The 13,379-nt window shown below is 42.2% G+C and overlaps 1 protein-coding gene across 1 annotated transcript; it reads left to right on the top strand.

Annotated features, from left to right (window-relative positions):
* The first annotated feature begins 337 nt into the window (after window positions 1-337).
* LOC139738549 (uncharacterized) lies at window positions 338-13,086 on the top strand. Its single transcript, XM_071649170.1, has 11 exons — window positions 338-370; window positions 1,069-1,130; window positions 1,717-1,874; window positions 3,222-3,386; window positions 4,491-5,933; window positions 6,422-6,616; window positions 7,108-7,338; window positions 8,228-8,385; window positions 9,508-9,701; window positions 10,347-10,496; window positions 12,300-13,086. The coding sequence occupies exons 1-11, from the start codon at window positions 338-340 to the stop codon at window positions 13,084-13,086; spliced, it is 3,576 nt and encodes a 1,191-aa protein (XP_071505271.1).
* Window positions 13,087-13,379: the final 293 nt, after the last annotated feature.

Genomic DNA, 13,379 nt, shown 5'->3' on the forward strand with positions numbered 1-13,379 from the left:
GAGCACTGTAGGGAGGGCGCCTCTTGAGTAACCCAGTGGTGCTCATGAGGGGGAAAGTGCCTTGTGAGACGGAGCTCCCCTCATAAGCGGATTTCCCGGGCTGAGTTATTCCAGTAGCCACCAGATTGCCAAGTACAAAGGTTGAACTTTAGAAATGACTGATGCCAAAAGCGCAGATGACTGTGTGATTTGTATGAATCTAAACAGAACACCAGAATACAGTTTGCAATTTGATGGCATGGCACATGCTATTTAATTTCATTGTTGCCTCCTTTTTGACATGTTCTGTATTTTCTTTCTCTTTCTGTTTGTCATAGATCCTCAAAAATAGTTGAACATGGCTGCAAGGGCGGGTTCGAACAAGGGAAAGGTAAGAATCTTCCATCAATGCTCTGTGTGTATCAGACTAGGGAGAGGTCCATCCTGTGATCACTTATGTGCTATGTCCGTAGTTTATATTTGTCAAGTAGTTTATGTATCAGAATACTGTGCTGTTGTTGACTATACCTTGCTAAGAGGGATGTAGACTACTTTATATTACTGGAAGAAGAAGAAGAAGAACCAACTCACATTTTGTAGCTCAGAGACTCAGAGATGCTAATAGTGTTTAATTTCTATGTGAATGTCTGTGTGATGTTTTGTGGCCGCAGCATACTAATTGAATTGAATGATCTCACTAAAGACATTGGACTGCTCCAAATGTGATGGTATTTTGTTTTTCAAACATTTTACACTTTTTCTATCTTTTATTCATTTGATACACCAAGCAGGGCTTGACACTATTTTTCTTTCTTTTTTTTCTTCTTTTTTCTTTTTTTTTTTTTTTTGGGGGGGGGGGGGTCTGGTCTAGCCAGTAAAATCTTTATATCTGAAATTTTGGTGGCCTGATATAAAAGCGAATATAACAATCCATTTTGAATCTTAGTTATCTGATTGGACTACCAAAAGATAAATGTGGTGGCCCTACACCAATTTTTAGTGACCCTGGGCCACTGTATCACCAGTAATGTCAAGCCTTGCCAAGTACTGATTTGAAATCTGTCATCCATTTCTCCCCACATGATCCAGAGTCAAAAATTTGCTAAACCAAGACAACTGAATGAGAGGAAGCCTATCAGTCGAAGGGCAGGGTGAGTAAGAGAAGGTATCCTTTATGTAGATGCTACATAATTATGATACTGTTTATCATGATTATTGTAATTTTTGGGGAAAAAAAATAATACCAAAATGATATATATACATATTATATATTTACTCACTTTATTTCATCCAGTTTTGATCACCTACTATTGTATGAACTGTTATTTTCAAGAGGGTTTGATTTTCGTGAATTTCGCAAATTACAGTTGAGAGATACATGTATTGGACTTGCTGGGAAAAGCTTATTTGTAATCATTTTGTAGCAAAGAAAGCTCCTGGAAAACTGCTTATGAAATCCAGTAGTGGCGAGCCATTGGAGGGAAATTGAGTCAAAAGGGGCCTGAGCTTTCGATTCTAGCAGAATCTTCATCAGAGGCAAAATGGACAATTTGTCTCTGATGAAGATTCTGCTAGGATGGAAAGCTCAGGCCCCTTTTGACTCCATCATAATAATTTTGTATGGTTGCTTGTTAAAATCATGAGGTAGACAATGATGGAATACCAGTGTATGAAAAATGAGAGTAAAGAGCAAGTGTGACATTTTGCTGTTCTTGTCTTCCGTCACAAATCCTCCAGGAATAGTACAAAGAGGCCGGCCAGTCCATCCTCGGTCAATTCTGGCTACTCCCTCTACTCCACGGACACAGAGGACCCTGTGGCCGCCACTCACAGGGGACTGGACAGGTGTGCTGCCCTCTTGGCCAACATGCTGGACATGGATCATGCTGACCACGGTGAGCAGTACACTGAATTTGCCTGGAAATGATGAGGATTTGATAGAGATACTTGAATTGCTATATTTATTATTGTCGTCTGTTTGAGCTTACCTACTGGAGCTAAAGGCTGAAGTCAGGCATAGCAAAATACAATCCATAGTTGACACCTCTTGTCTGTTTACGACCATTCATGGTCTGACGTCCATCATCCACTGACTGTGATTTAAATGTGTTTTGTCTTCTCCTTTAGAACCCACACAGTCGGACTTCAGCTATTAGAAACTGGGGATAATTTATTCTAAGGCCTGGGATATTTTAAAAAAAAAAAGTAAGATTGTGCGAAGGGTATAACCCATCGTCGCTGGGGTGACAAGACCTTGTATCTGCAATTTTGGTGAAAATGACTTTTTTGGATCAATAGTCAAATAATGGGTTCAGTGATGTCCTGTCCAAATATCAACTGTCTTGCTCCAAAAATGAAGCCACCACGGCATTTCAAAGGAAAGGCTATCCCATTCGCTATAGTGCTTTGGCCGCCATGTTTTTTGGCTCTCCCGAACATTTGACATTTTGTAGATGCGAGGTCTTGTCGCCCCACCAGCGATATGTGGCCTTCATAGGGGCCTCGGACAGGCCTCCCAACTGCCAGAACTGAATTTCGAACTCTGACTGTCTTTATTTTGTTTTGTTTTATATCAGATCCAGAACTGCAAACAAGTTGCAGTGCATGTTGATGCATAACAGGTCAGGCAATAGAAATTGTTAATGGCAGTGGCAGCAATGGTCCACCTGAGACCCTTGTTGGAGCAACAAGTCAATGAAGGGGATCCAGCTTTCCATTTGCAAAAGTATGCTAAATGTGATGAATATGTAACAAAACAAAAAAAAGAAAAAAAGAAAGAAGAGACTGGAGTATTCTAACTCTCTAGGGCTGACATTTTCTTTTCTATATACTGCAAAGATGTCTTGTGTGTGTATGAGAAGTTTGGGTATTGTGGAATATTTTCAAGCTTTCTGTACGATGTTTTGCATTTAAAAAAGTTCAGAGTAAGACAACGATGAGTTTAGACTAGATGATACTCAAAATGGAGGTCTTCTACAATTCCAGATATGCTTTTCAAATCTTGTTTGTCAATACAGTAGTCCCTGCATCACAGGGTAACAGTTGGTGGGGTACTCCTATTTATTGGAGAAAATTTGACAAAACTCTTCATATTAGTGTATTAAGACTTCTCACTTTTATATTAGAGGATTGTATAACCCCGTATCACCACAGTAATGTTGACTGCGACAGGAACAAGTACATGTCAAATCTAGTTTAATCTATGACCTGGGTTAAAGGCATCGTCTCTTTGCTGTTTGCAGATGAAGCACCTACCAAACTTGAGAAGCAATCTGGCAGACCAAGGACCAAGCCGCCCCCTGTGGCCAGAGTCACCGATCAGGGGAAAAGAGGAATGAAGAAGCCGAGAGAGGCGGGGAAGCAGAGGAGGGCGGAACATTCATCACAGCGTAAGGATACCACAACTGGTAAGAGGATGTCTGTCCATCCAAGATTAAGTTAGGCTTAAGAGGAGTCACAGTTTTTAGTGAGTAGCAGTGGAATGCATTAATTTTTATTCTAAAGGGGTGTTCACACCATGCCTGCGTAGAGTTGCATTGTGCAGTGCTCCAAGTGTACTGAAATAATTATGCTGCTTACTCATGGGGAAAAAAAAGATTGAAGGAAGCCAGTAAAGCAAGAATGAGTAGATGTTAGGGTTTATCCTTGTATCCAGTCTCAAAATAAGAATGAGGAGATGTTTGTGTAAATCCTTGTATCCAGTCTCAAAATAAGAATGAGGAGATGTTTGGGTAAATCCTTGTATCCAGTCTCAAAATATCTTTGTTTGGTTTTTTTTTTTAGACTTGTAAAGGGTAGTGTACTGCTCTAGTTCTGCGTAGACGTTTGCATGCAGTGTCTTATGCTATTATGTGGACATGGCATTCAGTAGCGTAGTGTTGCATCGATTTGCATATATAAATTGCATGTTTTAGCATCCTGTGCTCTACACTGAAAGTAATTTTTGCATCAATCCTGCATACACCTTTGCAGCATTTGCCGTATTGTTATGCAGGCTAGTGTGGGCACAGCATGTGGTAGCATAAGTCCGGCATAGTCGGTACACAAAACTACACAACTCTATGCAGGCCTGATGTGAGAGCCCTTAAATCGAAAGGAACCAGTCTTGTTTGTGCTTTTTGTTGGAGTATCAGTATTTGCAATTATTATCCATAGTTGTGACTATTAGTGTGTGGTCAGATTCTACGTGAATTAATGTCTGTGGTGAATTCACATGCTCTAAGTTTGCAGGGATTGTATCTCGAGTGTTTGAAGCAGAAGTTTGAAACTGCATATAATGATTGTCAGATTCAGTCTCTGAACGGTCACTGGTCAAGGGGGGGGGGGGGGGACCATGAGGAGGAAAGCATGGAAATAACATGATTGCATGATGGCATAATTTCCTCAATTTGGACCACAATGTCTAATTGTAGTGCACAAATAAAACTAGGGATATAAATGTGTTTGTATGTTCAGTCAAAGACTGCCTGTCATTTACACCTCTTATGTGATTTATGTCATCCATTCTCCAGGACAGGCAAGGCAGAAAAAGCTTGGAGGAAAAGGCTCTACCCCTTTCAACCACCAACTCGTGTCTTCCACCCCAACTAGGACCAAGAGGGAGACAGCAGGTGAGGATGCCAAGAAAAGGAAGCGCCCAGGAGAACCGGGGGGAGCAGCCCAAGTCCATGACCGACACCAGCGAGGTGTACCAAGAATACCAGCCAGGGTCTCCGTTGGAAACAAGGAGAATGTTCCAACATCTCGCCATGACCACCGCCATTCTCAAGAATCTCAGGAGCTAGGGGGGCAAAGACAGTTTGTCGAGACCCATGAAGTCTCTCCCCGGACTCTGAACGAGGGAGTGGTAAAAAAGACAAGGGTACACCCGCCACTCGTCAAAAATCCGATGTCAGAGCAAATCTCGTCTTCCCGCGGGCACAATCTTGCAGCCACAGAGGGACAACCTTTGACACAAACAACTCGCCAGCATGGATGTGTCCAGCAGCAACATTCACCTCAACAACTGGGAACTGTACCACGAATTGCTACAACAAACTCCCAGATGATGCAGCCACCAAGTGGCACCAGCTCATCACAAGCAGTAGCTGGGTTGCCATGCCAGAACCCCACAATGTTGCAGCAACAACACACATTGGTTGATCATTCTACTCATGCAAGCAAGGATAACATGTCAACAGTATTTCCCAGTAGGCCCTTTTCTGATGAGACAGCAGCTGAAATTGCAGCTCGCCAACCAGGGATCAGCCCACACTGGAATGGTATTTTGGCACCAAGGGATGGACAACAATGGACAAATGAGTTGCAGCAACATGCTCAGGTCCCTTCACAATGGAGACATGTTAATTCTCAATGTCAAGAACGCCAGCACATAGCAATGCAATACCCAACAGAACCTGGACAAGTTGGTTTTGAGCCAAGTAGAGCAGTGACCCAAGAGAGGTCAAATGTCAAAACCAGCCAATCATCTACCACAGCAGGTAGTCAGCAGGGTTCAGAGAAAACCACTCAGTCTATATTACGGGACCTTGTGGGCAAACTCCAGGAGATGAACAGAAGCCAGCAAGCTCACACTGGCAATCTCTCCATCCCTCACTCAGGTACTTTCAACCCTCACAGTAGTGGAATAGTCCAAGAGAGTAGTAGCATGCAGTGTGGGACTAGACCATTGCAAGCTGGATATAGGGGTGATGTAAGTCATGTGGGGTCTGAGAAGGAAAGAAAGATAATCAACCGAACTGAAGGCCTCCAAGGAAGGGAACCACACCCATTTACTGGTGTGGGGATTGGTGAGGAGAGCACTCCTACCACCTGCAGTAATGATTTTCACCACGAGCTCCCCGTCAGAGACACTGGGCAGTCATGTGACAAGCAGCCAGCCAGTCAGAGCCCTGTGTCCGTTGTTAGCCAGATGCAAAGAATAGCAGATCAATTTGCAGAGGAGCCGGAATCTAGTCAGCCTCAAAATTACCATCAACAACAGCCTGTTGATGCAGGGAAAGATCGTAAAGGTGAGAGACAGTAGCATGCTGGTAGCAAACTAAATATATTATGCAATTGTTTGTCAGAATTGTATCCAATTTCTTCCTCATCCACCCTGTCAACTGACAATACATTCTATAAGCACACTGACATTGGGAGTAAAGGTGTTTGTCACCCAGACCCAAATCAACTCGCTGTGTGGCTTTGCTATTGACTTCTATGCCTAACAGTGTGCAAGCCATTTCAGTTTATAATCTCTTTGTAAAAGTAGTCTAAAGTAACAGAGTGTCTAACTGACATAGTACAGATAAGCAAATGCATGTTTGAAATGTCAAAAAAAGTCAGTGAAGCTGTAGAGACACATTATGTTGTATGTATCATATAGTGATAAATCTCTTTTTTGGCTGGCTTCACTTAGTTTCTGAGCTGGTTTTATCTCGTTCTTGTTCTCCTTCCCCAGCAAATCCAAGACAGAGTACCTCTCCAAGGAGGGAGGGGAAAGATGAGGTCGGAATCCAGGTTTGTACCCCGCCCCAGACCACCCGTCCCCCGTGGGCTTCTGTCACTAGGGAGAAGGGCAGCAGTGCATTGTGGGATCAAGTGCGGACTCTCCAGTATCTAACCAGGGAGCTGCGGACAGCAACCATGGCGACAGGTAGCAATGGCCACTACTGTAAAAGCAAAAAAATTGACACAATTGAGTTTTTTCTTGTTTAGTGGAATTTGATGAATTTAGATTTTTTTTTCAAATTTGTTGCCGATCAGTGCATTACTCGTAGTGCAGTAAACTTCTTGCTTCAATCTTTTATTGTTGTTTTTGTGCTGGTATAACCTCACAGGAAGTACAGCTGTATTCTGTGTTCAAAGTATACAGTAGCATTAACACATTGAAAACTAGTCCTGAGTATACTCGGGCTGATGTCTATGGGCAATGCGGCTTGTAACAAAACCAGCCCATCCTCAAAGGGTTAAGAACAGTATATTGCAGATTATTTACGTCGATGTGGGGCAATTGTCAATCGGTTGCAATGAAAACGTCTTGACGGAAGAATTTTCGTGAATTTGAAAATACAGCAGATTGTCACCACAAGTGTAGTAAAGGTTGATAAAAAGACTGGATCGCTTTCTCTCAAATGTCACATCCAGCCGACATGCAGACCCAGGACCTCCTGTCCGAGCTGGAAGAAGTCGTCGAGACGCTGCCGTACACCAGTCTGGGTCGCGACCTCCAGACGGAGGTCAGCCTGGCCCTCCAGCCAATGAGGAGCGAGAACAGCCAGCTGAGGCGCAAGCTGCGGCTGGCCAGTCAGCAGCTCCGGCAGCTGGAATTGCAGGCCCAGGGGAAGGGGAGCGACCAGTCTGGGGTCAGCTTCGAAGGTGGGTGACAATGATCTGTTCCTCCCTGATATGAGGCTACAGAAGCAAGTCCTGTGGGAAACTGAAATTGTTTACACTCTGACTCTGCCTAGAGAGCAAGAGAAAGCAAATTACCAGGGGAAATTTTTTTTTCCAAATATATAAATGTCTTAGCTGCACTCAAGCATATGGCACAATCTGCCTGGTTGATACCATTTGCTGACTATTGCTAGTCACGTGGGGCAAACCATGAGGGGTTTGCATCATTTGCTAATTTTCATAGTTGCAGTGATGTTCAGTTTTCTCTTGGGGTATGCAAGTTTGTTTTTCTGACAAATGCAAATCCTTTCAAGGTTCACAAATTCTCCTTATGATGACAGTGACCATATAAAATTTTGACTACTACATGCCCATGGACATCATTGGTTGCAACAAATATTAGAAGAACCTAATTGAGAAGTAACTTGCCCCAATACCAGTTAAATTCTTGAATAAAAGATTCACTCAATCTGGGCGGGTTCTAGAAAAAATTAAGTGCAATGTTATCACTATAGTAATTCCAAACATGAGAAAACAAGTAGCATTATCAATGCAAATTTATCAACGTTATGATCAGTGGTTGTGATTGTCAGTAAAATATTACTTAAACAGGACCCATGACATATTTTTGCCTTTTATTCTTTGTCTGTTTTATTGTGAGCTTGTGAACTTGAGCCTTTTTTATCTCTCTTCAGATTTCGAGAGATTTCCAGTCAAATTAAATTACTCTGAAGACTGATGTCAAGATTTATGACGAGGTAAAACTGTAAATGGATTTTGTTATGACTGAATTTTGTTGTTTGTCTCATTTCCTCTTATTTCTCTTCTTTTTTATCTGTATCACTCTTCTGTCATTCTTTCCTCACGTCAGTTCTTACCCTGCAATCCCTGAACGTCAATCTGCAGAAACAAGCCGAAGAGCTCCACCTAGAGTCAGACCGCCAGCAAGCTGCAGCCAACGAGATGAGAGCCACCATAAAGAGCCTGACAGATGACAAGCGCAGTATGCAAGAAATTTTCAACAAAATGGTACCCACCGTTCCCTCTACTCGTTGCTCTTTTAAACAAATTCAAACTAGTCCTTTGGGAGTTTTGTGTCACAAAATCGTCTAGTAATAATTGAATAGGCAACTGTGAATTTCACTATCCTTGCAAAATTGGAAAGAGATATAGGGGCTGGTAAAATCATACTATAATTCGAGCAACGTTTGTCTGTCTTGTCTGTTTGTCTGTCTGTCTGTTTGTTCCTCTACTCCTCCCAGGTCCTTGGTCCGATCTCCATCAAACTTAGTGGGTGGATGCAGGTTGACCGCGAAATTGCCCTTGAGGGGTTCATTTTTGGAAAGGTCAAGGTCACTGGGGTCAAAGGTCACATAACTTCTAATCTTCGTCAGCTGCAATAATCAGACACCCGATAGAGGGCGCTATGTAGGCCTACTTATATGGGGATTCCCCCAGAAATATCCTCAATGGGGATTTCCCAGGTGTAGGCCTACTTATGCTTCCAGCAAGTTTGGCCAAGATCGGACCAGGGAGTAGCACAAAACAGTTATTTGACCTCCGTTGACCCAGTTACCTTGACCATTTCTGGGGGAATCCCCATAGAGGATTTCTGGCTCTCCACGGGTACATTGACTAGTTCATTAAATTTGCACAAAATCAGCATGAATTTTTCAATGTTTACCAGTTTGAGAGAGAAACAGGAACTTTGAGCTTCTTGAAAGTTTTGCCAATTGGAGAAACGGTAGTAACTTTAGCAATTAAGAGACTTTGCAGGGGTCGCACTTAACTTTTTTTTTAACTAGCCAGGCGGACTACTTAGAATCAATTTTGACACTGAAGCAATATTTTGGCTAGCCAGACGGACTAGTTACTTCAGAATTTTATGATTTTTAGCTAGTCCGACATGATTTTGTGTGGCCAATGGCCAGCGGACCATCGCCAATTACGAACCCTGCTTTGGAAAATTCTGCTACTGAAACAAATATGTATGAACAATACAGAGCTTAAAAGAAAGATAAGTTGAAATACTGACAATAAAATTGATTAAACTTCAAATTCACAGCTAGTATCATTGATAGAAATCAGTTAACCTAGGTATGTACATATTTGTGATATATTTATATCTTTGTATGTTTGCTTTCATCGTAGGATGCCAACATCAAGAGAAAGAGGCAGGACTGGACGCTTGAGACTAGCAACCTCTGCCAGGAGCTCTCTCGTCTCCGGTCCAAACTGGAGGCGGAGACCCTCAAGGCGGAGTCTCAGGAGAGGGAGAAAGAAATACTCCGGCTGAGCGTGGAGCAGCGAGACAAGGAGATCAAACGCTTGCAGGATATGACCAGGTGGGGCATCATCGTCTTGGTTGCCATGGTAATGGCATCCCTCTCATCATGGCACCCCTTACAGAATTAGGCCATTATGTGCAATGCTTCCACGGCTCTCTCAAATGGAAAAATGCCTCCTGGATTAAAAAATATGTTCCTTGGGAAGTAAGATATTAGAAGTAATATATTAGAAGATGAGATAGATAGATACTGTAAAAGTGGAAATTTTTGTGGCGTTGAAATTTTTGCGCATTTTGTGCAACCAGAAGCTAGCGCGAAAATAAAAGCAAGTAAATATTTTTGCTTGCCATATGTTCCAGTAGTTGATGTCTTGATTCTGCAAAACTCTCCTTAACCGGCCGAGCGCAAAAATTTGTTGTGCGAAAATATCCACTATTACAGTTGATAGATAGATAGATAGATAGATAGATAGATAGATAGATAGATAGATAGATAGATAGATACTAGACAGACAGACTGACAGACAGACAGACAGACAGACAGATAGACAGACAGACAGACAGACAGACAGACAGACACACACACACACAGACAGACAGACAGACAGACAGACAGACAGACAGATAGATAGATAGATAGATGGATGGATGATAGCAGGTATGGTATTATGCATATATGTGCTGTTACCTTCATTCTCCTCAGGGATATGCAGCGGATTATATCCACAGTTGTTCCGGACCCCTCGCCCAAGACCTCGCTTCCAGACGAGAGCAAGCAAACACGGCTGGAATCTTGGCTGGACCAGCACAGATCATCAGAGGGCGCCACCAATTCTTACACAGGCGAAGACAGGTAAGGTCTGACATCTGTACATACTTTACATGATGTAAAGGCATGAGTTAGCAATTATGATTATAATGGTTGTTTTTACAGCGCAGTATCCACAGAAGTGCTCAAGCCACTTAAAAGAGGTAAAAATGGAAAATTATGCAAATAGGAAACAATGCACACAAAGCAAACAATATAAGACGAAACATGTTACTCATATACAATTTTTTTTTCACATGATTTTAGATTCACCTTGAAGATGTCAATATTCTGAGTTTCCCGAATATCTAATGGCAATTTATTCCAAGGCGATTGACCCATATAAACAGTATCAGTCCCCGAAATGACATGGGGGGGGGGGGGGCACCGCGAGAGGAGGAGATTGTTTTGGTTTTGGCATGGGCTATGTAGCTCCATGGTGCGTGTGTGTGTGTACGTGTGTGTACGTGTGCATTACACATTGTCAGCACCTTCAAACTGGCAATGCTCTCCTTCTTATTCCTGTATTTTCGTTATTTACGGGTCAATTTTTTTCGTTCGAAATGTAAAATGGATGACCATAGAATTTCTCAATAGAATATAAAATTGAAAACTTTAGAAAGGATAGAGAAAATTGAGTTCACTTTGAATGGTCTGCCACAGGCAGATATCCTTATCATGCTCTTACGTAATACGACAGCTGCTGGAGTCATTAAACCCTGGCTTGGCCTCCAGGTTTGTCACGCCTGAGCAGAAAGTTAATTTGCAATGGACAAATACTTCGACTCCCAACTCCCAAACAAAAAATCTTTAGCGAGGTATAGCACCCCATCAGCTTCGTGGAAGTGGGGTCTCGCCTCAAACGAGGGATTGACGGCATGGTAATTCAAAAATAATGCTGATGTTTTTAATCCAGTTTCCTTTGTGTAGTCAGTTTGTAAAAATAAATAGACATTCATCAATGATTATCAGAAAGGTGTATATCAGTCAGGATACTTGAATCCTGTTCCAGATTATTGCTGACTTCTTCTCATCTGGGAAGCCTTGTGCAGCCTCAGCTTCAAATAGTGTGAAGTACATGCACCTACCAGCAAGGATCTTTCACAAATTGTCTGGGAATCAGTCAACAACGTATATGTATCAGTACACCGTGTCCCAGGCCACACAATTAAAAAACGATGCTGGTAGGGAAATGGCAGTTTAGTATGGTTTGTCCACTCTTAGCATTTTAGTGAAGGTTAACAGTAAGTTTGTTCATTCTTTGTGAAGGTTGACAAAAGGAAGTAATGGTAGTTTTTGGGTTTTGTTTTGTTTTTTGTTTTTTGTTTTTTTTTTTTTAAGACGATCTAGTTAAATAGTGTGTTTTTACATGGATGATGACATTGCATTTATGTATTACTCTTGCCTTCATTGACTGTCGTTGGTTGGGTGGTAATGAATTTGTATGGTGTGTATGTCTTGTTTTTGGTTTGTTCTTTCTGTGTGAGTCTGTGTGTGTGTGTGTGTGTGTGTGCATATGTGTCAGTGTGCATGTGTGTGTAAACTTTCCCCATGCTGAGGCAGTGAAGCGAATAAACAGTTTAATCGAATAGTTCAGCACAGTTGAGGATCAATTTTTTTTTTTTCATTTGACTCTTTCACCTAGGCAAAATACCCAAAGATAGCTGAATACAGTGAGTGTCATTTTTCAGATTCTGAAGTCTTCATATCTGTACTAACCTTTCAGATCAGTGTGATATAATATATCAAGCTATAGAGCATTTCTATATCAGACCGTGCGTTAGTTTAGGAGAAACTGATGATTTTGTTTTTAAAGCATATGGTATATTTTCCCTGTATCTCTCACAGACATGGGCTTGATTTCAAGAGCAGAGAGCCTCAACATACTTACACAGGTCAGAGGTCACCAAGGACCTTAGACTCCACACAGTCACTTCTATCTAATTCAAGCACACTGGAGGAGGATCCTTTCCTTCCCGCTCGACAGCAGCATAATGTAGGGACTAGCCCCTCTATTTTGTGGATAGACTCTCCTGCAGATTCCACAAACGTTCAGGCCGCTGTAGAGCGAGGGACAGGAATAGGATCAACAGCTGTTAGGAATGACTTTGCTTTTAGGGCTGAATCTGGTCCACCGGCCGAAGGCCTAAGCTTGTCCAGAGCAGACGACAGTTTTGATGCTGATGTCACTTCCTACCTGAGCTTTGCCAAACCCGATGTGGCCCAAGGGAAGCGCTGGGCGCTCGAGGCTCCGTCGGTTGGTCCACATCAAGCCACTTCCACAGATGGTGCAGGGCGTTCGGAGGATTTGAGTGTGTGGAGAACTGGAAACGCAGGGCCACATGGGAGAACAGATCAGGAGAGACTGCAGCCATTTTCCACTCACTTAAGCGGTCTGACCAGTGCAGTAAATGGTACCACTAGACCAGAGAATACACATGTTTATGTCAATGGAGGACTAACAGATGCTGGCCGCACGCTGTGTCACTCCACGGAGGTTGGCTCTGTTGTGTCCGAGTCAACAATTTCTTCCATCGCCACTCAGTACGAAGCCCAGTTTCAGGTTGGCCTATCAAAGCTTGATGCGGACATTGCAAGACTGCAAAGCAACTTGAAAGGACTGATCAAGAGATGATAGTGGTATAAGTGCAGATTGTACGTGTTTTGGAATGTACTCTTTGAATATATAGATATAAACTTATTATCATAAATTATTTACTATATTGTAAAATGTTTCATGGTCAACATACTTAAAGGTCCTGTTTACCTTTGGGAACAGAGATTTAAAAAATGTTCACGATATCACATTTGATGCATTTATGTAAAGGCCTGTCTGTTGTATCACAGAACATCCTACCATATAAAAATTTTGCAATAAAGCCTTAGATAAAAGGAGATACAGTATCAGTATTTTTCTCAATAAACAGT

This window comes from Diadema antillarum, unplaced genomic scaffold (genome assembly GCF_040938485.1).
Source record: "Diadema antillarum isolate AM-2024a unplaced genomic scaffold, OU_Dant_1.0 seq00000754_RagTag, whole genome shotgun sequence".
Taxonomy (NCBI): Eukaryota; Metazoa; Echinodermata; class Echinoidea; order Diadematoida; family Diadematidae; genus Diadema; species Diadema antillarum.